Source organism: Malaclemys terrapin, chromosome 2 (assembly GCF_027887155.1).
Source record: "Malaclemys terrapin pileata isolate rMalTer1 chromosome 2, rMalTer1.hap1, whole genome shotgun sequence".
Taxonomy (NCBI): Eukaryota; Metazoa; Chordata; order Testudines; family Emydidae; genus Malaclemys; species Malaclemys terrapin.
The window spans coordinates 212886606-212913433 of record NC_071506.1 but is presented as its reverse complement, the minus strand read 5'-3'; the positions used below and the strand labels follow the sequence as shown (position 1 = coordinate 212913433).

The window sequence follows — 26828 nt, the reverse complement described above, 5'->3', positions numbered from 1 at the left end:
CAAGCACCTGCTTGCCAGGCTGGTGCCTGGAGCTGGCCCAGTCAGGAGGTCATCCAGTCCAACCCCCCGCTCAAAGCAGGACCAATCCCCAGATCCCTAAATGGGCCCCTCAAGGATTGAACTCACAACCCTGAGTTTAGCAAGCCAATGCTCAAACCATTGAGCTATCCCTCCCCCAAAACTCTACTCAAAATCATTATATAAAACACGGTCTTGCAAATTAATAAACTTCATAGCAATCAAAGATCCCATACAAAAAGTTAAGCTTGGATCCATATACTATTAGTCCTATTTCCCTTCATTTATTTTCTAAAAACATTTTAAAATGCAGGAAGTGCTTACTTGCCATTTAGATACATACTGTGTAACACACACTGCCTTTTTCTCTTTTAAAAAAAAGAAAAGATTGCATCTTTGCCTTAAAGCATGAATACTGGACAGTAGAATTAATTTTATTAAGCACTGGTATTTAACAGTTCAGATCTAGCATATCTTAATGTTTGTTACTGTCTTATAAGTACTTGCATACGCTGCGATTTTTCTTCAAAGTTTTCATTAACAATTAGGGACAGGCATGCCCTTATGTCACAAAGCAATAAAATATCTAGTACTTATAAAGGAACATCAGTCACAATGATGTTCATCTAAATTCTGTGCCTCGTGTTCTGAACTGGCTGGCTAAAACAGATGGTTTAGACGATGTGCCTTTCATTTGTAAGAATGTTCAAATGTTGTGGGTGCAATTATTACAACAGGACCTTAAATTTACCCTAACTGTAAGGTCAAATGTAAGAAGTGAGTATAAATTCATAAGATGTCACAATAACCTAGAACAACAAATGTTGACAGGCAAAGGCACAAAAGTGAGAAAGAGACTGAATCAGTCCAAACAAAAAAGGCCTATTGGACTGGGTTAAGACCATGCTTAGTAAAGCAAGAAAAACATGGAACTGGAAATCAGTGAACCAAACATTGATGCATCAGAAATAGGCCTAATTGATGGACAAAATAATGAGAGGACAGGCTTTTCCTCCCCTTGCTTCTGTTTTGGGGTCCTCAAAGAGAGATTTTTTGGGGGGATTGGGGGAAAGTTTGCTACCACAATGCTGGCTAACTGAAAGAAGAGAGAAGGGAAAGGAGTGAGCTTCACCATCATGGCTCCCACCCCCACCGTCTCTTGGGACCCTGGACCTTCTTCATCCTATTCCTGAAAGATGTCCTGACCATACCAGGCCAGAGAAGGGAGCCAGATGACATCGCCACATCCACCAACTTTGGCTAAATCCCAACCACCACCTGGGATGTGAGACTCTCTCTCATCCCCCCTGTGTGCCTGTTCTTTTCCTTCCCCACCTTATTTCTTCTCTTTCTTATCAGATGGAAAAAAGAGAGGGATAGGAATCTGATTTAGCCAGCCAAGAGTGTATAGTTTGCAACACTGCTGTGAACCTGTGACCAGAGACACATCTAAAAGCAATGCCATCAACAGCCCAATGTTCATACAGGTTTGTCAGGTCTCAAAGTGACTGATAAGACCATGTGCTGAGGTAGCCCCTGAATCTGACATTCCTGTGTGTTACCCCAGAACATGACAGCACTGCAGTCACCTTGTGTGTTTCGCCACTGCCAGCTAAAACCCAAACATCACATAGCTAGAAATAGTTTTAGGACCCTGAGAGGCAAGGCCATACAACTACATGTTTGCAGTTCTGCTATCAGAATGGGAGGATGGGATAAGAAGTGAATGTACTGTAGAAATAGAAGGAATGTTTGGACAGCCAACCTTGGTTTTAAGCACCTCTAACACCTTTGATATGTAGGTTTTATTGTTATGACTAGTTAAGAGATAATGAGTAGTTTTGCTGAAACTAGGAGAATTGGTGACTCAATACCAGATGACAGAACAAGGAGTAATGGTCTCAAGTTGCAGTGGGGGAGGTTTAGGTTGGATATTAGGAAAAAACTTTTTCACTAGGAGGGTGGTGAAGCACTGAAATGGGTTACCTAGGGAGGTGGTGGAATCTCCTTCCTTAGAGGTTTTTAAGGGCTTGACAAAGCCCTGGCTGGGATGATTTAGTTGGGAATTGGTCCTGCTCTGAGCAGGGGGTTGGACTAGATGACCTCCTGAGGTCCCTTCCAACCCTGAGATTCTATGATTAGGGGTTACTATGGTGACTCACTAGGAGACATTATAGGTTATGTGCTCTAAAAGATTAGACAAAAGAATTTGCTTTGGAGCAGTCCGAGGAAGCTTGCTTTGGGTGAGGATCTGACACCAAAGTACCCCAGCAGCTAGATGGAAGGAGGGTCTCTCTTGAAGCCTGGCTGCTGATTACTCTAACCCATCTCTTAATTTTAGGTAAATGTCAATGTTCGGGGATGCTCTGAACCTGGTGGGACAGCATGTGTGTGTGTGTTTAAGATCTAATAAAAAGACATTTTAGGTAAAAGCACTCTGGTTTGTATCAATCCTATATCAGACGGAAGCGCTGTGTCCCCATTGGTTTATTCCTGACACTGCCTGGAGAGAAACAGTAAAGTTACCACTGCTTTGGGTTCTGAAAACCCTGGGTAACATTGGGCCTGTGTTTTTCCAGCAGTGAGGTTGCAAGGAAAAGTCAACACCAGAGACAGAAGCTGCATTTTCTAGCTTTACTGTTCTTTTCTTTCCACTTCTGTGTCTGTGTCTTGTTTTGCCTTTTAGAAAATGAAACTAGATTTTAACAACAGCAATGACAGCTCTAGCCCATCTCAACTAACTTCCTTTTTTCCCCAAAAAGGACAGTTAACTTTGATACCATCTATGAGACTGTCTAACAATGGGTTGGGGGTTTTTTTGTTTGTTTTTTTCCTTTAAAGACTCTCTTCAGCTAAAGGGAAAGGGAACAAGGGGTGTTGTTAAAATGAAAGACTTAATATCTTACATTTCAAATGTTTTACCTGTTTTTCTTTTTTTTTTTTCTGTATCTTTAAAAAAGGTTTAAAGGATTTTTAATGGTGTGTTTGCCATGGTACTAAGCAGGCTGTTGTCTCTGTATACCAAACCTTGTTTAAAACTCTTTAAAGGTGGACAGTTTTAGTGTCATGTTAACACATTTGACTCTGTGTGTCCTTTATTCCATCTAAATACATACAACAGTCCAAGATCGGGGGCACATCTTATTCTTGAGGCATGTTAAATAACTATTTACAAGATATGGTGCTCAATTCTGCAAGGAGCTGAGAGTCCCAAATTCTCATTAAACAGTCACGGAATTATGCTCATAGTATTAACAACAACAAGAGTAATAAAAAAAAACACAGATCAAAGAGATTGTTTGAAAATGGCAAAACAGACCGTGGTTTACTGCTGAGCTACATATTAACTAAAAACCATTTTAAAAGAAAAGAATATAGTAACTTTAAACCATACCTTATGTTCCTCCATGGAACCACCCCACTGCACAATTTGGTTTCTTCTTCAGGAAACAGGCTACCCATAGTCTTATGAAACCTGTTCTTTTATTTTGTATTTGGTCTATCAAGTTGTTATGGTTTACTCTTCAGTACTCACTTTGGGTCAGATTACGATCCCCTTACTCACATGAGTAGATCCATGGACCGCCCTGAAGCTACTCACAAGTAGCTGCTCCCCAGAGGGAGAACGGGCTTCACAACCTGGTACTTTGGGTTCATCAGTTCAGATTTTATGCTTTCACAGTTTGTCAGTTGTGATAAATGTCACCTAATATTCATTTGTTCTACCTAAAATCCAACCCAGTTATAGCTAAAGACATTTTTGTCCACTGTTCTAAGTATACATGAATATTACAGTCAAGCATCCTTCATGACATAAGATTTATTTCCTTTTAGTTACTGAATATTTACATTTTGGTTTAAATAGTTATTAATTCAGATGAGCCTAAGAGGTTTTTAATCCTACAAAACTATAAGCTGTTAATTTGCCACAGCTATACAACACTACTAATCCTTCTTCCAGCTGACCTTGAAGAGGGGAAAAAAGAAAAAGGGGGATTCTAGAACAGAGCTGGGCAAACTATGGCCCACGGGCAAACTACAGCCCATGAGCCACATCCAGCCCGCGGGACCCTCCTGCCCGGCCCCTGAGCTCCTGCCCCAGGAGGCTCACTCCTGGCCCCTCCCCTGCTGTTCCCCTCCCACGCAGCCTCAGCTCGCCCCACCGCCAGCGCAATGCTCTGGGCAGCGGGGCTGCGAGCTCCTGGGGCAGCGCAGCTGCAGAGCTAGGGCCTGACCCGGTGCTCTGTGCTGCGCGGTGGCATGGCTGGCTCCAGCCGGGCAGCACGGCTGCCTGTCCTGCTGCTCTGGGCGGCATGGCTGTAGCACCGCCAGCCACCTGGTACTCCAGGCAGCGTGGTAAGGGGACAGGGAGCAGGGGGGGTTGGATAGAGGGCAGGGGAGTTCGGGGTGTTGGTGAGGGGTGGGGGTGTGAATAGGGGGTGGGAAGGTGAGAGGGCGGGGAACAGGGGGGTTGAATGGGGACAGGGGTCCCAGGTGGGGCAGTCAGGAAGGAGAGAGGGGGTTGGATGGGGCGGCAGGGGGCAGTCAGGGGTTCTGGGCATTGTCAGGGGACAGGGAACAAGGTGGGGGTTGGATGGGACAGGGAGTGGGGGGGTGCATCAGGGGGCTAGAAGCGGGGGGGGGGGGGATCAGATAGGGGACAGGGCCACGCCTGGCTGTTTGGGGAGGCACAGCGTCCCCTAACCAGCCCTCCATACAATTTTGGAAACTGGATGCGACCCTCAGGCCAAAAACCGGATGCCCGCCCCTATTCTAGAATCATAGAAATGTACGGGACCTTGAGAAATTATCAAGTCCAGCCCCATGAATTCAAGCAGGACCAGTAAACCTAGGCCACCCCGACAGGTGTTTGTCTAACCAGTTCTTAAAAGCCTCCAGTGATGGGGATTCCACAATATCCATTGCAAGCCTCTTCCAGAGCTGAACTATCCTTATAATTAGAAAGTTTTTCCTCATATCTAACCTAAATCTCCCTGCTGCAGATTAAGGCCATTACTTCCAGTCCTACCTTTGGTGGACATGGGTAACAACTGATCAGTCTTCTTTATACACATATTTGAAGACTTATCAGGTTCTTTCCTTAGTCTTCTTTTCTCATAATTCAACATGCTCAGTTTTTTAAATCTTTCCTCATAGGTCAGATTTTCTGAACCTTCTACCATGTTTTGTTGATCTCCTCTGGACTCTCTCCAATTTATCCACATCTCCCTAAAGTGTCCAGTGCTGGACACAACTCCTGCTGAGGCCTCACCAGTGATGAGAACAGCAGGACAATTACCTCCCATCGCTGCTCTTCCCCCTCAACTCCAGCCCCAAAGGACTTGCAAACCCCAGCTCCAAGAGGCTACCTGGGACTGCAGGTCAGAAGAGGGCGGAGGCCACACAAGAGCAGCCTGGCAGCCCCGCTGGAGAGCTAGGATGTGGCCCTCCTGCCCAGCAGCCCCCTGCCTCCCTCTGCGCTGCCTGCCCAGCAGCCCCCTGCCTCCTGGGGAATGTTCCATGCCCACTGGGAACCCCATACCCCACTTGCCATGGACCCCCACACTGTCCTCTGCTGCAGCCCTGCAAATCATGGTCCTCAAAGGAGCCACCTGCAGCCCAAACCAGTGCATGTGTACTACCATGGGAGCTGCCACTTCAGGGCCAGGCAACAGGCTGCCACTCTCCTCCCACCCCCCACGGTAACCAGACTTTTAGTGTCCAGTCAGTACCTGACCAGACACTGACAGGTTCTCTTTTTGACCAGACTTTCCAGTTGAAAACCGGACACCTGGCGACCATAAGTCAGAGTTTTACAACCAGGGGTCATACCACAGCTCCCTTCTTCCCCAGACCTCCACAGTTCAGCCTTGCTTTGGCAATGCTCTGCAAGAATTATTGCCAGAAGCCAGCAAGTCCTTATGTTACTTGCTAACCCACAACTAAAATGTCAAAGTCTACAAGACAACATGGTACAGTAACTTTCATAGAGAGATAATCTCCTGGTTTATCATGTTTCTCAGGCTATACAAGCCAAAATATTTTATTCACCTTCAGTGAGATCCATAATGAATGCCAACTCATTGCTGTATAAAGCAAATATATATAATGGATGAAAACCAGAAATTATCAATCTGGAGGGAAGAACAGCCTAATGGTTAGAGCATGGCTAGGAAATGGGATATCTGGGTTTTATTCACAGTTCCACCACAGAATTATTGAGTGATCCCTTAACCTTTCTGGATCTCAGTTTACCCATCTGTAAAACAGGTATAAGACATCTCCTTACCTAACAGGAAAGTTGTACGATTTGATTTAAGTTTGTAAAGCACTTAAGCAATTCTCAGAAGAATATACAATAAGTGTAAAACATCTGTTCATATACTAAGAAAAAAGAACCAACATCAGGTATCTTGTGATATAAAAACAAGAACTATCAAACCGCAACTTCATTTTACTCCATAAAATTAAAATACTGATGTCACTGTGCCACAATAGATTACAAAGACATTTAGAGGTTAACTGAAGGCACCACAATAATTAAAGATGCACGTTCCAAGTCCCAATAACACTTACAGCAAAATTACTGTTTTCAAGACTGTTTTTCATTTCAACTGAAAAAGGTCATTCAAAAGTAGAAACACCCAGTGCAACTCATAAGTAATGTCACTTAAATTAATGGAATTAATTATAAAATTGGTGCATGCAAGAGAATAGATTTGTACATTACTATAAGGGTTTGTCTACATTCAAAATGCTGCAGCGGCACTGCTGTGACGCTTCAGTGAAGACACTACCTATACCAATTGGAGGGGTTCTCCCATCAGCATAGGTAATCTATCTCCCAGCGAGGCAGCTAGCATTGTCTACACTAGGGATAGGCAACCTCTGGCACGCGAGCTGATTTTCAGTGGCACTCACACTGCCTGGGTCGTGGCCACCGATCCGGGGGGCTCTGCATTTTTATTTAATTTTAAATGAAGCTTCTTAAACATTTTTAAAATCTTATTTACTTTACATACAACAATAGTTTAGTTATATATTATAGACTTCTAGAAAGAGACCTTCTAAAAACGTTAAAATATATTACTGGCACACGAAACCTTAAATTCGAGTGAATAAATGAAGACTCGGCACACCACTTCTGAAAGGTTGCCGACCCCTGGTCTACACCAAGATTTAGGTGTGTTTAACTGCATTGCTCAGACATATGGATTTTTCACACCCATGACTGACATATTTATGCCAGCCTAATTTCCTACTGTAGATCAGGCCTAAATGTGAGAGAAATAGTTAGGGAATAGATAAGATTCCTGCAATACCAAGGTATGATAACCATCTGCCGTAACAGCATAAGAAATACATGAGGCTTCCACCAGACAACTCCCAGATAGGAGAAGCAGTACAGACATTTGTTTCCAGAAGGCAATGCTCTTGGTTTGGAAGGTGCCAGATGCGTCACTGTATTTACACCCTCTGAATTATCTGAAAGGTACCTGCAATAACTATCCTAGCCAGAAACTGTAGTGATATATTCTAAGAAATACATGGGACCCCAGAAACATTCTAATGCATAGCAGACAGCAAACCTTTTGAAAAAAAGACAGTGACTTTTTGTACTATTAATATTGCTGTTTAACAGCTGCTGTAATCCATTTTAGTTTAAAGTCAGATAGTGATTATGCTCCACATTAATTGCCAAGAATTATGCCACTTGAATATCAAATATTTCTACCTAATCTTGAACTTCATTTAAAATGTTATTCTACTATAGGTACTGAATTTAACAGCTAATTTTAATTCCAGTTACTTCTTGGGGAGGGGGGGAAGAAGTCAAGTCAGAGACACATAGTGTCAAGAATTGTGTTACCATAAATTACATCAACTTAACAGTAAACTGCAAAGAATTCTCTTTAAACTGAGCATGTACTTTTTTGGGGAGGGTGCTTTTTTTATAATGTATAAAGGTAGCCCAAGAGGTCTTATGTTCAGGATTTTATTAGAACTGTATATTATTTGTATTATTGTAGCACTTAGGGGCTACAATCATGGACTAGTACCCCATTGTGCTAGGCACTGTACAAACAGAGAATGTAAAGATGGTCCATGCCCCAAGGAACTAACCACCAATTTTTTTTCCCTTTATTTGCATTTTTCAAACTTTAGAAATATCAGGAATGCCAATTCAAGACTCACTTGGTTTTGGAGGAGCTGATGAATACGTAATATTGTTAGCTCTGAACCTTAAATGAAGTGGGAGTTTGAATACTTAAAGTCTTTCTCACACCAAAGTGTTAGTCACTGAAGTTAAAGAATTAGCAAAAAAAAAAATTGTAATAGTCTGACTTTCCCTCTCATCTGTTCATCATTCTCTCTCTTGAATCTTGGGAGGGCATCATTTAACTGATTCTCCAATTATTGAGTTTTCCAGGCTAGACAGGATCTGAATTTTCAGTTTAAGAGAAAAGCAGAAATACATTTGAAGAAAGCTTTTCAGGGTGTCTTTATACCCTATAAAGAAGAAAAAAAAAAGACACACACTGACTCCTCTCTCTCTTTTCCTCTCCACACCAGCTCAATTAAAGCTTTGCAGAAACAGGACCTTCTCCTTTCCTACTCTACCACCTCAAAGCAGAGTGAACTTTGCAATTCTCTGTAGTGACCCTTTCCAGTCAAGCAAAGGCTGATGTTGACTTTATTCTTGACATTTCCCAATCCTGTCTTCCTGGCTGAAGAGACAATGCTGTGATGCCAAGGACCATGTGTGTCAAATTTATTATCTTCCTTTTAGCAGTTGATAAGCACCTAATACAGTCTTCCTGATAAAATATTCCATCCTTCTAACACTGACTTTTTAATAAACAAATTAAGAGCCAAACAAATTAGAGAAGCATCCATTTACAGCCTACTACAACCATCACCTTAAGGATCACGGTTAGGGCCTTATAGGGTGCCCAGATAGCAAGTGTGAACAATTGGGATGCGGGTGGGGGGTAATAGGTGTCTATATAAGAAAAAAGCCCCAAATATCAGGACTGTCCCAATAAAATCGGGACATCTAGTCACCCTAGGGCCTTACCAATTTCACGGCCATGAAAAACACATCATGGACCATGAAATAAGCCCTTCCCCACGAAATCCCATGTCCTCTTGTTCCTAGGAGCGCCCCAGCAAAGGGGGCTCCTAGCTCTGGCTGAGTTGGGAATGGACAGGACTTGTCCAGCCCCTGCACAGCTGCTCTGGGGTGCAGCAGACCCATCTCCATCTCTGGGAACCTCCTGCGGCTGCAGGAAGCTCTGTGGTTGCTGCCTTCAGAGTCCAGCTCTGAAGGCTGCCACCCTCACTTCTATGCTATCCCATGACCCCCCCCAACAGGTTTGCAACCCCCTTTCCCCAATTCCCTTTTGGATCAGGACCCCCATGCTTACAACATCATGAAATTTCAGATTTAAACCTCTGAAAACATGAAATTTACCAATTTTCAAATCCTATGGCCATGAAATTGACCATAATGGACTGTGAATTTGGTAGGGCCCTAATTATGGTTGGTTTGATTTGTAAATTACATCCACTTCCAAGAGATTTGTGAGGTAATCAATTGCTGCTCTAACTGCTTGAATCCATCTATTTTTAAATAATTTTTCTAAACATCACCAATCTAACATGACTGAAAATCAAGGTCCTCCACTTTTTTCTATGAAAGCTTAACATCAAAATGTTACAAGTCACAAATGATCTGTTGTAGTAAAGTAGCAACAATATTACATTCTCAGTAAACAGCCATTTGTGTGGGAAGTAAAGTACTGAGGTAAACCTGGTAACAAACTAATACATACCAGAGCTCGTAAAACTGATCAATTATTTACTAGCATAAGTACTAACCTCACTCAACAAGGTGAAAAATAAACTATGCCCCCAGACTTCCTGCAATTTAAAGGAACAACAGCTGTGTACTGTTTCTTATACACTATGTTTAATGGTAACATTAAATAGACAGTTGATCAAATGTAGCTTCCAACTCCTTTCTTGCTGTTGTTGGACCTTTTTACCCTGGCTTCACTCCACTTTCTCTCTGTCTTTTCCTGTAACTGATCACTCTGCATCTTCTCTTGAGTTTTCTTCCCTTCCACTCTTATCCTTCTCCTCCTCTCCCAAGATTTCTGAATACCACATTTCTCTTTTTTAACTGATCCTATCACTCGACTCACTCCCTCTCCCCGCTACTCTCACATCCACTGGTCCAATTACTCTCATACCCAAACAACCTCCGTACTCTTTGCACTAGCACTTGAAAACTGACACATAGAATTTTAAACCTAATAGCCATGAGACTTGGACCACTAGCCAAAAACACATACAGAAAATTTTGGTGATAGAAAGTGTGCCTTACTGTCCAAAAGCAGCATGCAAATTAGAAACCAATCCTCCTCCAGCTGTCAGACAAAATTAAGGTTTGGGTATTCCTAAGAACATTGGTTTCTCTGACCCTCCTCCCCAGATGTGGTCCTTTGAACTATCAATCCTCTTTCATGGGGTTGTCTGCCTCAGCGAATTCTTCTGAGAGTTTGAATGCAGGATCTAGAGTGACCGGCTGATGCCCCCTAACCCATACCCTAGTTCTTGGGGATACGCTGCAGGAACTCTTCTACAGCTAGTGCATCTGTGATCTCACCCACCATCTGAGCGTCCAGCCTCAACCAGCAGGTCACCCAGTTCATCAGTTTCTGGGCAACGTGGTGAGGCCATAAGCCCCCAATCCATTTAATGGCCTGAAACTTTTGCTAGTATTTTTCAGTGGTCTAGGATGGCCACCATAAACACAACATAGTCCCATGCTCACTCACAGCCATGTAGGCCACTTGAGCTTCCCCGTCAAGTCCATAGGGCCCAGGTTCCCTTGTCCCAACCTGCACCAATTGCTACTTTCAAAAATAACCAAAAATGTGTAGGGGTCATCCACAGGGTAGGGACCATCTTACAGAGGCCTAGTGCCTGTGCCAGGCCACCATTCTCCACCGCAGCACTCACCACACCTTGAGGTAGCTGTTGTTGCATGAGAGCTTGCTCTCAAATAAAATCCTGTAGGTTTTTCTGTTGCTCAGCCTGCCAGGCAAACAAGCACGGTCTCTCCAGGTGGTGGGATTGCTGAAAGGCCTGCAGTGTCTTCTGCATCTCCTTCTACTAGCCATTGCAATGATGTCCTCCATCACCCAGACTGTGGAACCTTTGCACCAACTCCCCTGTCAATTTCTCAGTATGGATAAGGCAGATACAGGACAAGTCCTTATTTGTGACAGGGCACAGCCCTTCACTCCCATCTTCTCATACAAATGGCTCTGACCCCTCTGGTTTGTAATGACCATTGCGCATTTTGTGTTTTATCAACCACCACCCTCTTACAGTCCTGTGCAGCAAGTCTATTTAAATGTGTGATATAACCATAAGAGAGGGGAACTTTGCACTGGTGCTCACTCTCTCCCCACTTCCCTGCCCTGTACTTCCTTCCTATGCTCCATTTTCTACTCTGGCAGTTAACCAGCTAATTAGCACCTTAGCTCTCCCCAGCCCAGGCTGATCTAGCAATTAGCTATTCCTTCCCTCTCTCGGGCCCTCTCCAGGGGAACTAATTGGATTTACAGTGACCAGAGTGCTGGTTCAGCTGTTGGTTCTTAGCACTTCATCACAACAAACACGAAGATCTCTTACAGCAGAGCTATAAAATGCCACAAACCTTAAGATAAATATCAGAATGTTTTAAAAGGAAGTTATGGGAATGCATTTATATCATCCACCTACAGCTGTGAGGTTAACAAATGCAATACTTTCACTTTCATTACTCACTGTAATATTTTGATTTTTTATCACTGAGACCTAGAACTTATGGCCAATTTTAGCAGCTTCTATATACACATGGCTAATTAGCTTTCTCTAAATGTATCATCAGAGGACAGGCTAGAGTTTTAAGGTGATTTATCCCAGGAGAAACTGAATCCCAGATGCGAACATCCAATGAAGAAAACACAGTTGCCCCAGTGACTTTATAGCAAAACCTCTTTTTTTAAGTAGTATTATATACACATTGTATATGTATACTCTCCAGTGTAGGGGCAATGGATTTTATTATTTAATTTAGTCATTAACATTTGTCCTATGTCTTAACACGAACGCTAAGTAGTCACATTATTTTTTAATGATCTAATAGTGCATGTGTGTGTTCCCTCTGATCACCCCCCCCCCCCCCCACACACACACACACAGGGTGTATTATCCAGAGGAATCGCTGCTCAAACAGCAAGGGGAGCTAATCAGAGCAAAACTGAGTCTAGGGGGCTTCAATGTTAGCGTTGACTGTGGGAATTTGCCACTTCTTTTTACTGTCTGGAAGCTCAGCATGCCATCACAGTGGAAGGAAGGCTGCTGTACGTTGTGTGTGTTACTTCGCTCCCTCGGGAAAAAAACTGCTGCTCTGGTTTGACATGCACTCACAAATCCCAGATGCATTGACTGACTGCAAATGTTTGGGTCCTGTTTGTTCTAAATTTAATTTTTCTACTCTTATCACTATACTATCTGATCATCTTGCATACATAAATTATCTTCGCAAAAGGCATAGACAGTGATATCCCCATTTGACAAATGGAGAACTAAGGTACAAATAAGTTATTTGCCCACAGTAACACAGAATGCCTGGGCCAGAGTCAGGACAGAACCCAGATCTCCAGAGTCCCCAACAAATGCTTTAACCCAGGGGTGGGCAAACTTTTTGGCCCAAGGGCCACATTGGGGTTGCAAAACTGTATGGAGGGCTGGGTAAGGAAGGCTGTGCCTCCCCAAACAGCCCCCTTCCACTTCCCGCCCCCTCAGAACGTCCAACCCATCCAACCCCCCCTGCTCCTTGTCCCCCAACCAACCCCCGGGACCCCACTCCCTATCTAACCCCCCTGCTCCCAGTCACCCGACCCCTATCCACAGCCCCGCTCCCTGACAGGCCCCCTAGACCCCATGCCTATCCAACCCCCCCTGTTCCCTGTCCCCTGACCTTCCGTCCCCCTCCCACAGAACCTCTGACCCATCCAACCACCTCCTACTCCCTGTCCCCTTACTGCCCCACGGAACCCCCCGCCCCTTATCCAACCCCTTGTCCCCCTTACCATGCCGCTCAGAGCAGCATGTCTGGCAGCCGCAACACCAGGCCAGAGCTAGTCACGCTGCCACTCTGCTCAGCAGGAGCTCACAGCCCCGCTGCCCAGAGCGCTGCCCCCGTAACAGCGTGGCTGCAGGGGAGGGGCTGGGAGCTCAAGGGGCAGGCAGGACAATCCGGTGGGCCGGATGTGGCCCGCAGGCTGTAGTTTGCCCACCTCCGCTTTAACCACAAGATCATCCTTTTTCTCAGCTCCAACCTGAGACTGAAAGCAGTCTTCTATGAAGCATTTGTTGTAAACACAACTGAAGGATGAGAGACAAATGGATGGATTTGTTTGCTGGCCCTCTAATTTGCTAAATTCCTCCTCTGGTTCCACTCAACTGCTTGAGGAAGACTCCACATGGCTGACTGTGTAGTAGATGCTCTCCCTGAAGTATAATGTTATCTATTTTGCAAATCCACCATTCTATTAACAATTTCAAAGGAACTTGTGTGAGGTAGATCTATAGTTCAGAGATACATAGAGGGAAACTGAAGTTGGAGGCTTCAGAGCACAAGAACTGATCAATCAAACACACGTTTTCTTAGCAGGCAGTGGGTAACTAGATTTCATTGGTATAAGCTAGGTTTCTGATCATCCCAGGTGGCAGAATTTTTCCTACAGTGGCTGAGGAATCACTCTCCCATCAAAGATGGCCCAGAAAGAATAGAACATCTATACATCAGTCATTAAGCTAGAAGAAGAATAAAGGCTTCAGTCAAGAATCTATACGCATAAGTGTACTCTCTCTTTGGACAGTGTTCCTGAAATATCATTTATCTGATATGCAGTTTTTTAAAAGCAGGTTTACCATTAAATCTAAAAATAGAATTACAGATGTAAAGTTTCTAAAAAAAAGAAGTTCTATATTAAAAAACACTCTAAACTCAAATGATGTAACTATTGGGGAAAAATCCCAGATATGTTTCAAAGAGCAAAAGGTAAAGAAAGTAGTTCAGGGAATACATCAAACAATTTACTTTTGGACATGATTTTTTTTAAAGTGTGCAGTAGTATGTCTTCGTTATATGTATTTTCCAGATAAAACCTTGGCAAAGATTCCAAATTTGACTTGAAATTAAAGCTTTGCCTTGTGAAAAATTTCAGCAGCATAAAACATACCTTGTAAAAATTCCCATCAATGTGTTCGTTATTATTAAAAGCAGTGCGTTCCTACTTTCCAGCCCTTTAACATGATATAGTAGGATATACAAACAAACTGGCACTTGAAAAAACAGCTTTATTTATAGGGACGATTTTGTGAATAAAAACTACAACATCATTTTAGTCCTCTCACCTTTTCTACATGTTTGTATGGCAAAAGCATTAATTTGCTCAGTTACAAGCGTATGAATTACAATCAAGATTCTAAAATGTAAGCAGCAGGTTTCTACCTTTAACCTTCCCCTCTCTCCTCTATTCCATCTGCAGTCCCTAATACAAGAATCTCCAACGCCACTCCAGCTATGATCAAGCAACAGTCCCTATAATCTATTATGATCTTTGTATGTGTTCTGGCTATTGTGAGACTGGCCCATATCAGTGGCCTGTTTAACCTGGATTTAGAGGATAGTGTCTCAGAGTCTCTTACCTCTGTACAGCTATCCTGCAAGACATACTGTAAGTTACTTTTATTATTCATTAACAACATTGCACACAGCACTGTACAGATATTCAGGATACATATCCCCTGATTCAGGGAGACTTCATGCAAAAAGTGACCCACTGGGTCAACCATATCAGGGTTGTTTTATATAAAAAAAAATTTTGAAAATCTGTTATACGTTCCCACTACCAAAACAAATACCAGTTCTTCCCCACTCTCAATTGTTCTGTACATTTAGAAGCATGACAATAATTATTTCATGATCAGTTTGTCTCTCTTGGGCAGACACTTTTACTCCCACATGTATACATACACAATTCTAATCATATGGTTCACATCTGCTAGTGACTGTCTTCTGGGTTCTAATATTGAGAAGATAGGCCTTAAAAGTACCACTCAAAAGAGAAGTTGTGCCATAGCACCTATGTCCAGCTCCACTGTCTCAGACTCATTCAATTTCCAACCTGACCTGCTCAAGCACACCTTTCTCATGATCGCCCCAGACAAAGACCCCCAGGAAAGGGATGTACAACAGCCACCTCAAGGCTTCAGCAGCAGTCAGAGTGTCTACTCTGCTACGTTATGGAAAAGCAAGTCAGAAAGTCTCCATCGAAACAAGATTTCAACAAGGGGGGGGGGGGCGTGTTTGCAAAATCTGACAACTCCCTCCACCTTTCATCCATCCCCCGTTTTCTGACCAGCTCTGCCACTACACTTTGTCCAGAGAGGTGGCAAGTAGCAGAGGTTTCAACGACTCCCAAGCACCGCAGATACCTCCATTCCATAGTTCATGGAGCTTCGCAGGTGGTCAGCATGGCTGATTTGGAAAAGAGAAAAATCCTTAAAAAAAAAAAAAGTATGTCCCCTGAATTAATCCTCCCTGTCCTACTAGATCACAATTTCTCCTTCTCCAACACATTTATGCAGTTGCTAAATCCTGTTTTTCCTCTACATCTATAAAGTCTGCCTGGTCCACTATCAAAACCCTCACACAGGCCTTAATTTTCATTTCAACTATTGCAACCTCCTTCTTTATGGAATCCCAGACTTACCCCTTCTGATCCAACCTAAATGCTCCCATTAAAGTCACTTATCTTGCTTTCTGCTCAGCCACATCCATCTCATCTTCAAACCCTTTTATTGAAGCTGCTTCTGACATCAAGCTCCACGCTCTTACCTTCCTAGCTCCTGCTTCTGTTCTCTCACCCCTTATGTTTAAATGCCAACTTCTACTGGTTCCTATGCCATCTTCCATGCTATGTGATGACCTGAGCCTCTTTTCTGATGCAATCCATTATGCCTCCCCACTTTCTTCCTTTAAGTCCCTCCTCAAAATAGAGTCTTCCAAAAGGTCTATAAACCCTCATTTAAGAGAAAGTAGTCCAAAAATAAAGAACAACTTTGCTCACTTCTTCCATCCTTTGTCTACTTGTAAGCTGAGTCAGGGACCTTATTCTCTTTTGTCTGTAAAGCACCTACCATATCTATGAATAGCAATTACAGCAACACTGTTCTTCAAAACACCCTGGAAAACGGTTGCTGACATTTTTAGGAGGTGCCATAGCAGCAAGTATAGTCAGAATTGCACGACAGCTGGGAAAAAAAGAGGTAGGTCATAAGAACAATGAAAGGACATGGTGGCAATCTCTTCAGTAACATAAGAATTGTTTGGAATTGAGGGAATTAGTTTCTTTCTGCAATACACTTCCCTTGATTTCTGACATGAGAGCAGTCGGACTGCAACTGCTCTTCTAGCGAGACACAATGAACAGGACAGTAGTAGCACTCCAGCAGGGGGAGTATGAGCTCAAATAAAAATAAAATACAGCCTATACTGTGCCTCTGTTGCGGAATGAGCATATCTAACTCAACAATGATGCCCAGGAGGAGGAGAAGAAACAAAAAAGGTTACAGGACAGTTAGGATATGGTTCTCTAAGAGAAAACTAAGGATACACTGAAAAAAGTGGTGTAGAGAATATTTATTGAGTTACAAAATAAAGTACGAGGGAGAACTGATTTAATGCAGTGTCTTCTCCAAAAGAATTCAGAAGAATAAGGAACTGAATACATCCTCTCTCATCCACACAAAGTAGAAGTAAGAATATCCAACAACTCAGAATGCATCTGTTTCTGTGTCAGTTGTGCATTCATAATGATCTTTGCCCGGCCAACAGCATGCAGGGATTTGTTCATGTTTGCAAAGAAAACCTGCCAGAATTAAAAGCCTAGAAACATTTTCATTTTAAAAAGAGAGAGAGAGAGAGAGAGAGCGCACGAGCGCACTTAGAATTTGCATTTAGCATGGAAAGATTACTACTTGACCCAAGGAGGTGGATTTTCAGGACTTGTTTAGAATTTTTTACTGAGCTACTTAGATCAGGATGATAAGCCACAAGCATATTAAGGGATACTTTAATTAATACCAAATTAACTGATTGAAAACAGGTTCTGCAGTAGAATTGTCATATGCCATAGGGACATATTCTTCTATTAAATCCACACAGCTCCTGTTTAAAATATGGACTGAATTTCTCCCATGCACACCTGAAAGTAAATCCAACCAGAAATATTTTATGACAGTGCATCAACTCCAGGGAATATAATTATCGCAATTACAGAGCGGAAAGATTAGATGCCTTTGCATCTCATGACACCCACAGGTGTATGATCACGTTAAGATGCCCATGATTCAGGACAAATTTCGCTCTTCTGCTCTCTGGATTCTCCCCAATGTAGACCTAGATGGATTTAATGAATCTAGTTGAATAATTCAAGAATTTTACTGATATTACTGAACAGGTTTTTAGCCATCCCTATCTTGTTTATTGTTTAAATACATGCTCCAATATAAAAAAAAAAGTTTGAGAATGACTTTTCCTTCTGCATGTTTTAAACTAAACAACTGTCTTCCTCATTTTCTGAGGCTACTAGACCACAGTGAAGAGAATCATTTTTTTAAATACAAGTCAGTACACTCTCAAAGGATTCACTTAACAGGATGCCAAATGAAGTAACTTCACGAAGAGGACCAATTCATCTTCAGACCTGTAATTGTTTCAGCTAATGGAAGTTAAGATTTTTTTTAATGAATCTATACATAGTACACCAACTGAAAGAGAGAAGACAATAAGTTGTGTTGGGTACCTTTTTAAAATAGCAATGCCTGTGGTATATCTGTAAAGAGAATATCAGTGAAAATGTGATTCACAGTAACTGCATTCCTAAAGGAATTCCAGTTTCATTTAGATTTTAAAAGATAATCCTGGCATTCAAAAAATAGGTGTTGGGCATTCTAGAGGCTTTTCAACTTGAGCATAATATGGTAGACCTTAACATTAAATGTGTTAGGATTATATAAGTTAGTGGATAAGGCCAATTGACATAAGAGCTACTGATATCTGATCACAGGATTTGGAGTAGGCACCTTTAAAATTATTAGACTTTTTAAACTGAGTAACAGTTTTGGTAAAAAGCGACAGAGGGTCCTGTGGCACCCTTAAGACTAACAGAAGTATTGGGAGCATAAGCTTTCGTGGGTAAGAACCTCACTTCTTCAGATGCAAGTGGTAAACAGTTCTGGTAAACTGTCTCTTTAGGGCCCCAGTCCACAAATGGTACTGACCAAATGACAAATATTCAAAGGTCAAATAAACATGTAAACAGTTGCTTGATACTGAACTATAAACTGAGTTTGGGGTAGCAAAGAGTCCTGTGACACCTTATAGACTAACAGACGTATTGGAGCATGAGCTTTTGTGGGTGAATACACATGCACATACATCCAACGAAGTGAGTATTCACCCACGAAAGCTCATGCTCCAATACGTCTGTTAGTCTATAAGGTGCCACAGGACTCTTTGCTGCTTTTACAGATCCAGACTAACATGGCTACCCCTCTGATAGTTGAGTTTGGGGTGTTATAAAAAGAGCTACTTGATAAGTTTTGCTTTTTGTTGGTATTGTATTTATTTTAAACTCTGATTTCTAGAAAATCCTCCACCCCAAACAAATCCTTTTAGATTCAGTATAGTTTGTGGTCCCTGACTGAATAACCCAACTGTAATTCAACAGAACCGCTCTACTGACATTATAAACCTCTTGAGCAAAAATAGATTACATAAAATATAAACATAGTATAGTGACTGAAAAAGTGTACTAACACAGCATGAAAAAAGATACATGACTGCTACAAGTTGCAATGTCATTTAATCTATTAAAACAGAACTATTTAAACAAGCATATTTTAAATTGTATAGTTTCTCCTGATGTTTTCAGACAAGATAAGCATTATAAATTAAAATTATGTCTCTGTGTTTCTTGTTAATGGATGTCTTGTACATTTGGAAATTGACTCCTATAATTACCATCTAACAGTTAAATTGCCACAATGCCCAGAGGCCTAATCAGGATCTGATTGTGCTAGGTACTGTCCAAACACAATGAAGATACAATCCATGCCCCCAAAAATTTACCATCAGAGGTCTCTATTCTGCAATCATATCTGTGACATCAGACCCTTAGATCAAAGAAGAGTCCCATTTAATTGGACAAGGATCCACCCATACATGCCATTGCCCAGCTGAGATCTAAGAAATTACTCATTACTTTTACAAAAAGGGGTTAGATACAAAAGCAGCCTTTAATTTTCAGAGTTATGCTATCAAAAAGATTTATTTATTTTTTTTTAAAGAGGAAGATTTTCACCAAGTAGGGGACTGCATAATTCAAGAGATAGGTAAGAAGACAGACCTTTCACCTCCAAGAGTCCTGACCAAATCCAACATATGACAGTAGCAACTGAGCTGTTACCACCTGATGGAAGGTCAGTGGCCTACCAAATGAGTTGATGAAACCAATCCAGTTGTTCCAGGATTGGTGTCCCCAACACACACACACACACACACACACACACTACAGCTAGCATATTTATTGGCAGTTATAACAAGGGAACCAAGCCAGAAAGCAGTAGTGGATTGGGGAAACACAGGCAAACACTGGGTCTTTATTGAACAAGAACATTGTGGCAGTGTAAACATCACTAAGCAATCATGGATTGATTTTCAAAGTTATGCCCTCCAGAAATGTATACGTATCCTTTACCAAAGGCTGCTCTATGGGCTTGGGATAGAACTAGAGACCTTTGCCAATGACACCTATTGCAAATAATCCAGATCTTAACCCAAGTCATAAACCAGAGACTTTTAAATGTTTAACTCATTTAGAGATAAAAAAAATCTAACTTTAACTGGCCCACTCTCCTGTGGTACTAGTACTGTCAAGTTAGCCATTATGTTTCTCAATTTTCTAGAAAAATATTTTATACAGAATGCTAATCTCAATAGAAATGATGGTATCTGTTCATTCAGGAAACAAAAAAAAATATAACTAATTTAGATCGATCTTTTCAGACAACTTTCCTAACAAAAGAATATCCATAAGTGACATGCCTGGAAAAGGACCTGGATATACAAATTACCCAAGAGAAATGGGGGGTTGATCCAGAAAAGAGGACCAGCAATCTCAGTCTGTAGGCACAATAAAAGAACATTTATGTAAAATACGGTTTCAATCTCACGCTAGTCAGATTAAAAAAAATATACAGATTGAATGGTGATAAATGTTGGAGAAACTGTAGTGAAAGAGGTGGTTTTATGCATATATGGTGGACATGGCTAATCAGAGAGTATTGGGATGCAATCCATAACCAAATATCACAAATTGTTGGATATAGATATTACCAAATGATCCACTGGTAATCCTCCTGGGGCTTCCTACTGGAAATGATAACACAAAGGGAAATGAGGAATTAATCGCTCAATTGTTTGTAGCTGTTCGGCTATTGCTAGCTTCTCACAGGAAAAAGAAAAATAGTCCAACTGTAGAGAAATGATTAAAAAAAAATCTGGGAGGTTGCGGTTATGGAAAAATTAACACACCAAGTATGTACCCGGCAAAATAGAGGACAAATAGATACTTTGAATATTGAATAAAAGGTAACCAAATATCTAAGTATATTCACCCTCAAAAAAAATCAACGTACTTGTCCAATTTTTTTGAATATTAACATTTTATAGACATGCCTGTCTGTAAAATATGTGTAATCAAAGATTTCACAAAATTTAATGAAATCACAAGAAACAACATGATGCTCACTCTGTAGTATGGTAATATCCTGTGCACACCTTCCAGCCTGGGGATGAGGAATGCTATAACTAGGTCTACAGTAGCAGTTTCGGAGGGGAGAGGAGGAGGGGAGTTTTCCATCACTTCCACTTCTGATTCAGCTCCATAAGTGACAGTAACTTTGGTAGCTCCAGCAGTGATAATGCTCTCATGGACACTAGCATTTTTACTACTTCATCATTTAACACTGTTTACAGCATATCTAAATGACACAGTGTTAAAACACCACGGTCTGCTGAACATTAACAGCCCTATTTCTTCCAAATGTTACCACTGGCTAGGCACCCTGATGTCAGCAACAGTAGAAATTTTTTGCCTGATATAGAAAAGGTCCTGTGTGGAAGTTTACCCTGTTCTATAGGTAGAGGTCCTCACTCTCCACAGCTGCCAATCTAGTACCTTTCATAAGTACAAAAAATCTAGCTATTTAAAATAAAAGGGAAAGAGAATGAAGTTTGATAACCAGAAGTGAAAGAATAATAAATAATATTAAATCCTCTCTGCCCAATTCCATTACAGTAGACCCCAGTACAGCACTATTAGCACCACAATCCCAGCTGTAATAACAATTTAGGCCCTGATCCTGTACTGAGTTGGGTATGAGCAGATTCCCATTGTAGTCAGTGAGGTTCCTTGCCTGCATAGCAGTCTGTCCATACCCAAGAAACTGCAGGATTAGGACCTTGGTCTCTGTGTCCATCACGAAAATAAATTAGACTTGTCAAATCAGGACATAATGAAATTAAAACTTTATTTTTTCTTATGAATTTTCTCAGTCCCCCCTACAATAAAATGATCACCACAGAAAATACTATTTTTCTATTTACTTCTTAGTGCTAGTTTCTTAACTGAGGCAGGATATTTTATTCCATAGTTATTTTTTTAAAAGTTTTCCAGAACAAGGAAGTCAAAAGTAATACATTACAGTATATAGTTTAGATCTATTTCCTAGTATTCCTACAGAACAAGGTTGGGAGGAGGGAGGATGAACTAGAAACATGTCAAGTGCACTGTTCACAGAAAGTTATTTCTTCCATCCCTCTAACTCTGTGTTCTCAAATTGGGGGTCGGGACCCCTCAGGGAGTCATGAGGTACTTACATGGGGGGGTCATGAGCTGTCAGCCTCCACCCCAAACCCTGCTTTGCCTCCAGCATTTATAATGGTGTTAAATATATAAAAACGTGTTTTTAATTTATAAGGGAGGTCGCAGTCAAAGGCTTGCTATGTGAAAGGGGTCACCGGTACAAAAGTTTGAGAACCACTGCTCTAACTCCCTAAACACACACCTATCATAAACATATTTACATTAGATGTTCAAACACCAGGCTACCGATCAGACCCCGCTTCCAAAACTGCCACCATGAAGATGTACCAGTCCAGGCACATGATCCCCTCGGCTTCCCTTTGCCCATAAAATCTTTGACAATGAAAATCCTAAGGAGACCCCATCACCCATGTAGAAGAATGAAAGACGGATCTGCCCCAGGGCAAGTGGCTGAGTTGCACATACACACCACGCCACCGGCCTAACGGGCCAGGGGTCCCTCGGCCAGCTCCGCAGAGCAGCATCTCTGGGGGACCGGCGCGTCCGAGGTCTGGGCGAGCCGGGGAATGGGGTGTCTCGGGGGGCTGGTCAGCGGAGGTCTCAGATAAGGAGCTCCTGCCTCAGAGAGTGCCGGGGTACCCACGCTGAGAGAGCGCCCCGCGGCTGTGTGCGCCCATGCGGGGGGCAGCTCCCACCTCGGGGCCGGGGGTTACCTGCTCTGCCAGCCCTGCAGGAGGTTGGTGTATTTACTGAGCGCTCCCTCCAGCGTCGGCTCCCTCCTGCGGCCGCTGCCGAGCGCCGGCCGCCCTCCGCTTCCTCCCGGGCTCGCAGCTGCCGAGCCCGGGCTACTGCTGCTCCCTCCTCCGCCGCCTTCCAGCCTGCCCGCCGCTGGCCGGCCCGGCAGCCCGCGGCCCATGGAGGAGGGAGACGAGCCCGCCGACGTGGGGCGGCTGCTGCTCCGGCTGCTGCTGTTGCTGCCTCCATCCCCGCTGCTGCCGCCCTGCGCCGCCGCCACCTTCTCCATGGAGCCCGCGGGGCAGGGTCCGAGCCCGCCCGGCTGCGGCTGCTGCGAGTTCCCGGGAAATGCCTGACTCACGCGCCGAGCGGGAGTGGCCGGACTAGTGGAGGAAGCCGCCGAGCCCGCCCCCTCCGCCGGTTAATAGAGCAAGTTGGGGCGGCGGCCGTAGAAACGCCCCTAGCCCGGAGAGACGTAGGAATCGCCGCCTTGCTGGCACTCGCTCGGGAGGCTGCTGGTCCGGCCTGGAAGAGTCTGAGCCAGGCCAGAGAGAAAGCACAGCACGCGGAGCGAGAGCCAGGGAGGAGTGCACAGCACGGTGTGTAATACACAACAGCAGCACACAACACACATACACATCACGTTACAGCCAGGGGGGAGATCACAACTCGGTGTGTAACACACAGTACCACACAATACACACCATATACACTGTGTTGCAGCCAGGAAGGAATGCACAGTACGGGTGTGTAACACAAAGCACCACCACCAGCGAGGAGAGCACAACACAGTGTGTAACACACCACATCCATATACACTGCATACCATCCAGAGAGGAGTGCACAACATGCAGTGTTTCACACAGCAGCACTACCCACCACCATACACACATGACAGCCAGTGAGAGGAGTGCCCAACACAGTGTGTAACACAGCACTTCACAACACACAGAGTACCTACCACAACACATGTACAGTATGTAACACATATAGAAGAATGCACAACACACACACACATAAGCGGTATTGCCATCTCCAAGCATTCAAGAACCATGAGTCAAATATTGTAAATCTACCCATAATCATGAGATTGGCTTAATTAAAATCATGGGGTGTTTTAATTATAAATTGGAGGGGTTCTTTGGCTTTTGGTTTCCGAGCTAATAGGATGCACTTAGGTCATCTTTTCAAGCTTGTCTACACAACCATGAGGGCTAGAAACTTTTTATTTAAAAAGAAATGAGAGCTGAGATTCTCTGTCTTTTTGTTCTATATTTGTACAGCACCTAGCACACTGGGGACCTGGTCCATGACTGAGGTTCCTAGGTGCTATGATAATACAAATAATAAATATAATCATGCAGTCTCTTCGTTTCAACAGCAGGGACTTGAAGAGAAAAAAAAAAAACCACAATGTGAGACAATCAAATCACCAGAGCTGACAACATTGCAGAGGCAAGCTAACCACAACACACATGCTGTGTGCACGGCTATCAATGCATAACACAGAGAGAGTAGTGCTCTACTTCAACACAAAGTGTATAACAAAGGTACCCAGCACTGAGTATATAGCACATGAAACAAGTGATAAACCTGCAGTGAGAGAGACCTTGTATTTCAGGTACAGGAGCTTTGAGTACAACGCCTGCTTTTGTCACAGACTCCCTGGGTGATCTTGGGCTAAGTACTTAATCTCCCAGTTCTCCATTGTAAAATGGGGATGGTAATACTTCCCTATCTCTTCGGTGTTGTGAAGATACATTCATTAATAAATCTGAGCCGCTCAGATGCTACAACAATGGGGAACATATAAGTATCTAGACCTATCAGATACAAAGGAGTGTGGAAAAACAATAGAGTGTACATATCATCATGGAAAGTCTGGGCCAGTTCTGAGAGGCTGCAGAACCTGTGGTTGCAGGAGGCCCCCACAGGCAGACATGGTGCTAGAGTTCTGTGCTGGCTTATTCACTCCTCTTGCAGGCATCATGTAAAGAGTGAATGGGTAAGTAAACTGAGCTTGGGCTGTGCTTTAAATTATGGAGCTGAAGATTGCTTACCTCCTAGGCTCTGGCCCTGTGCAGATTAAAACTGTCTGGCACTGAGGAAATCTCCTGACAGCTGAATGAGACACATGGGAGCAAGTGGTGGTGGGGAAGGAAGATATTTTACATTTGAGTTGGTGGGCAGTGGAGAGGGACAACTATGCTTTCCTTGCTGGCTACCAGTTGCCTCACCAGCTGCCCCGATTGAGGTCATCCCCCTGTCCACTTATGCTGTTCCATACTGTGGGTTCTTCCAGGTCCACATTCTCCTAGCCACTTCATGCTGCTTTTAACTGAGGGCTTCATCATAGAAATGTAGGGCTGAAAAGGAACTTGAGAAGTCATCAAGTACAGCTCCTTTCGCTGAGCAGGACCATCGGCCCCCTTCAGGCAACTTCATATTGCCTCTGACTAGGTCTTCTTCCAGGGCCCCCTTCTTCTCCTTATCACTTCTTCTGTCCCCAACTTGGATCTTCTATGAGGTCCTTTCACCAGGTGACTGCTTCTTTATTTTCATATCCTCACATTCCCCACAGCCAACCAATCCCTCCACCTCAGTCAGCTTTCTTGGTACTCCCAGTCAACCTATCCTCATTAATAGAAGTTGTATGTACTTTTATAAAGTAAATGAAACAATAGTATCCAATTTCAGTAATAAGCAGGAGTGGGACAAATAATTATACAGGGCAACCCAATTGAGGGAATATGCAGGGCGCCCAGATGTGTTTAAATAGCTTAAGTACTTATTTGCACCTATTAAACATAGTTTCTGAGCACCTTACAATCTTGTTAATGTATTTATCCTTACAACACCTCTGTGAGGTGGGTAAGTACTATTATCCCTGCTTTACAGATGGGGAACTGCGGTACAGAGAGACTAAACGACTTGCCCAAGGTCACATAGGAAGTCTGTGGCACAGCAGGGAATTGAACCCAAGTATCCCAAGCTAGTGCCCCAACCATTGCATCAGCCTTCTTCTCTGCTTGAAACAGCCATGCACAGAATTCACAATAGACAGAATGTATATAGCTAATACACTACATGCACACACAAACATAGACACTCTAATGTAAATATTCACACACAATGCATAAATTATCACAACACAGGATATATATTAATACTCACACAGAGCATATAGAGTCACCCACCCAGGGCATAGATTTACGCACAAACAGTGGAAAGCAATGTAACCCAGGAGAAGAATCACCCCTCTCTGTGATTAATTTGTTTATTAGTAAGGACTGTGTGAATATTTGTGTTAACCTATAAATTTAGTGTTATTTTACTCTACATTCTCATTTTGCTTTAAACCAGCACATTCTCTGTGTTAACCTATACATACATATAGTGTGTAACTTTGTACTCTTTGTATGTTACTCGACACACTGTATGAGTATTCATGTATACTCTGTGATCATGTATGCACTGTGTGTGAATATTTAACACAGAACATACAAAGTTTAAAAAACACGAAGAATGTATTTTAGTAAAATAATATACAGTGAATCAATTTCAACAAAGTATATAGCTTAATACAAATATTCACACACAGTGCCTACATTCTCGGGGAGGGATACACAGAGAGGGGCAGATCCTCCTATCACAACAATTTACACTGAAGTAAATGTAAATTTACTCTAATGGGAAGTTATGCCAGCAATGTAAATTTACTCTCTAATGTAAATGTAAATTTACTCCCTAATGGGGAGTTATGCCAGCAATGTTGGTTGTATTCAGGCCCCTGTTTAGTGCTCCAGATGGTATTGTCAGACCTTGTTTAAGATATGACTGTCTACACTGCAGCTGGAAGGTGTGATTCCAAGCACAGCTAGGCAGACTCACAGTAGCTCAGCTCAAGCTAGCAGACTGAGGGCTAGTCTACACTGACAACACTAAAGCGGCGCTGCCGCAGCAGTGCTTTAACGTGCCTTGTGTGGTCGCAGCACAGTCCCAGCACTCTAAAAAAACCACCTCCACGAGGGGCATAGCTACCAGTGCTGGGAG

The 26828-nt window shown here is 42.8% G+C and overlaps 1 protein-coding gene across 1 annotated transcript in view; it reads right to left on the bottom strand.

Moving 5' to 3' along the window:
• OSBPL10 (oxysterol binding protein like 10) overlaps positions 1-23169 on the bottom strand; it is a 179707-nt gene extending 156538 nt beyond the window's left edge. Inside the window, exon 1 of the mRNA XM_054019842.1 lies at positions 22754-23169. Coding sequence (XP_053875817.1) covers positions 22754-23064 — 311 coding nt within the window. The 5' untranslated portion in view covers positions 23065-23169. The remainder of the gene's footprint in view (positions 1-22753) is intronic.
• Between the last annotated feature and the right edge of the window lie 3659 nt (positions 23170-26828).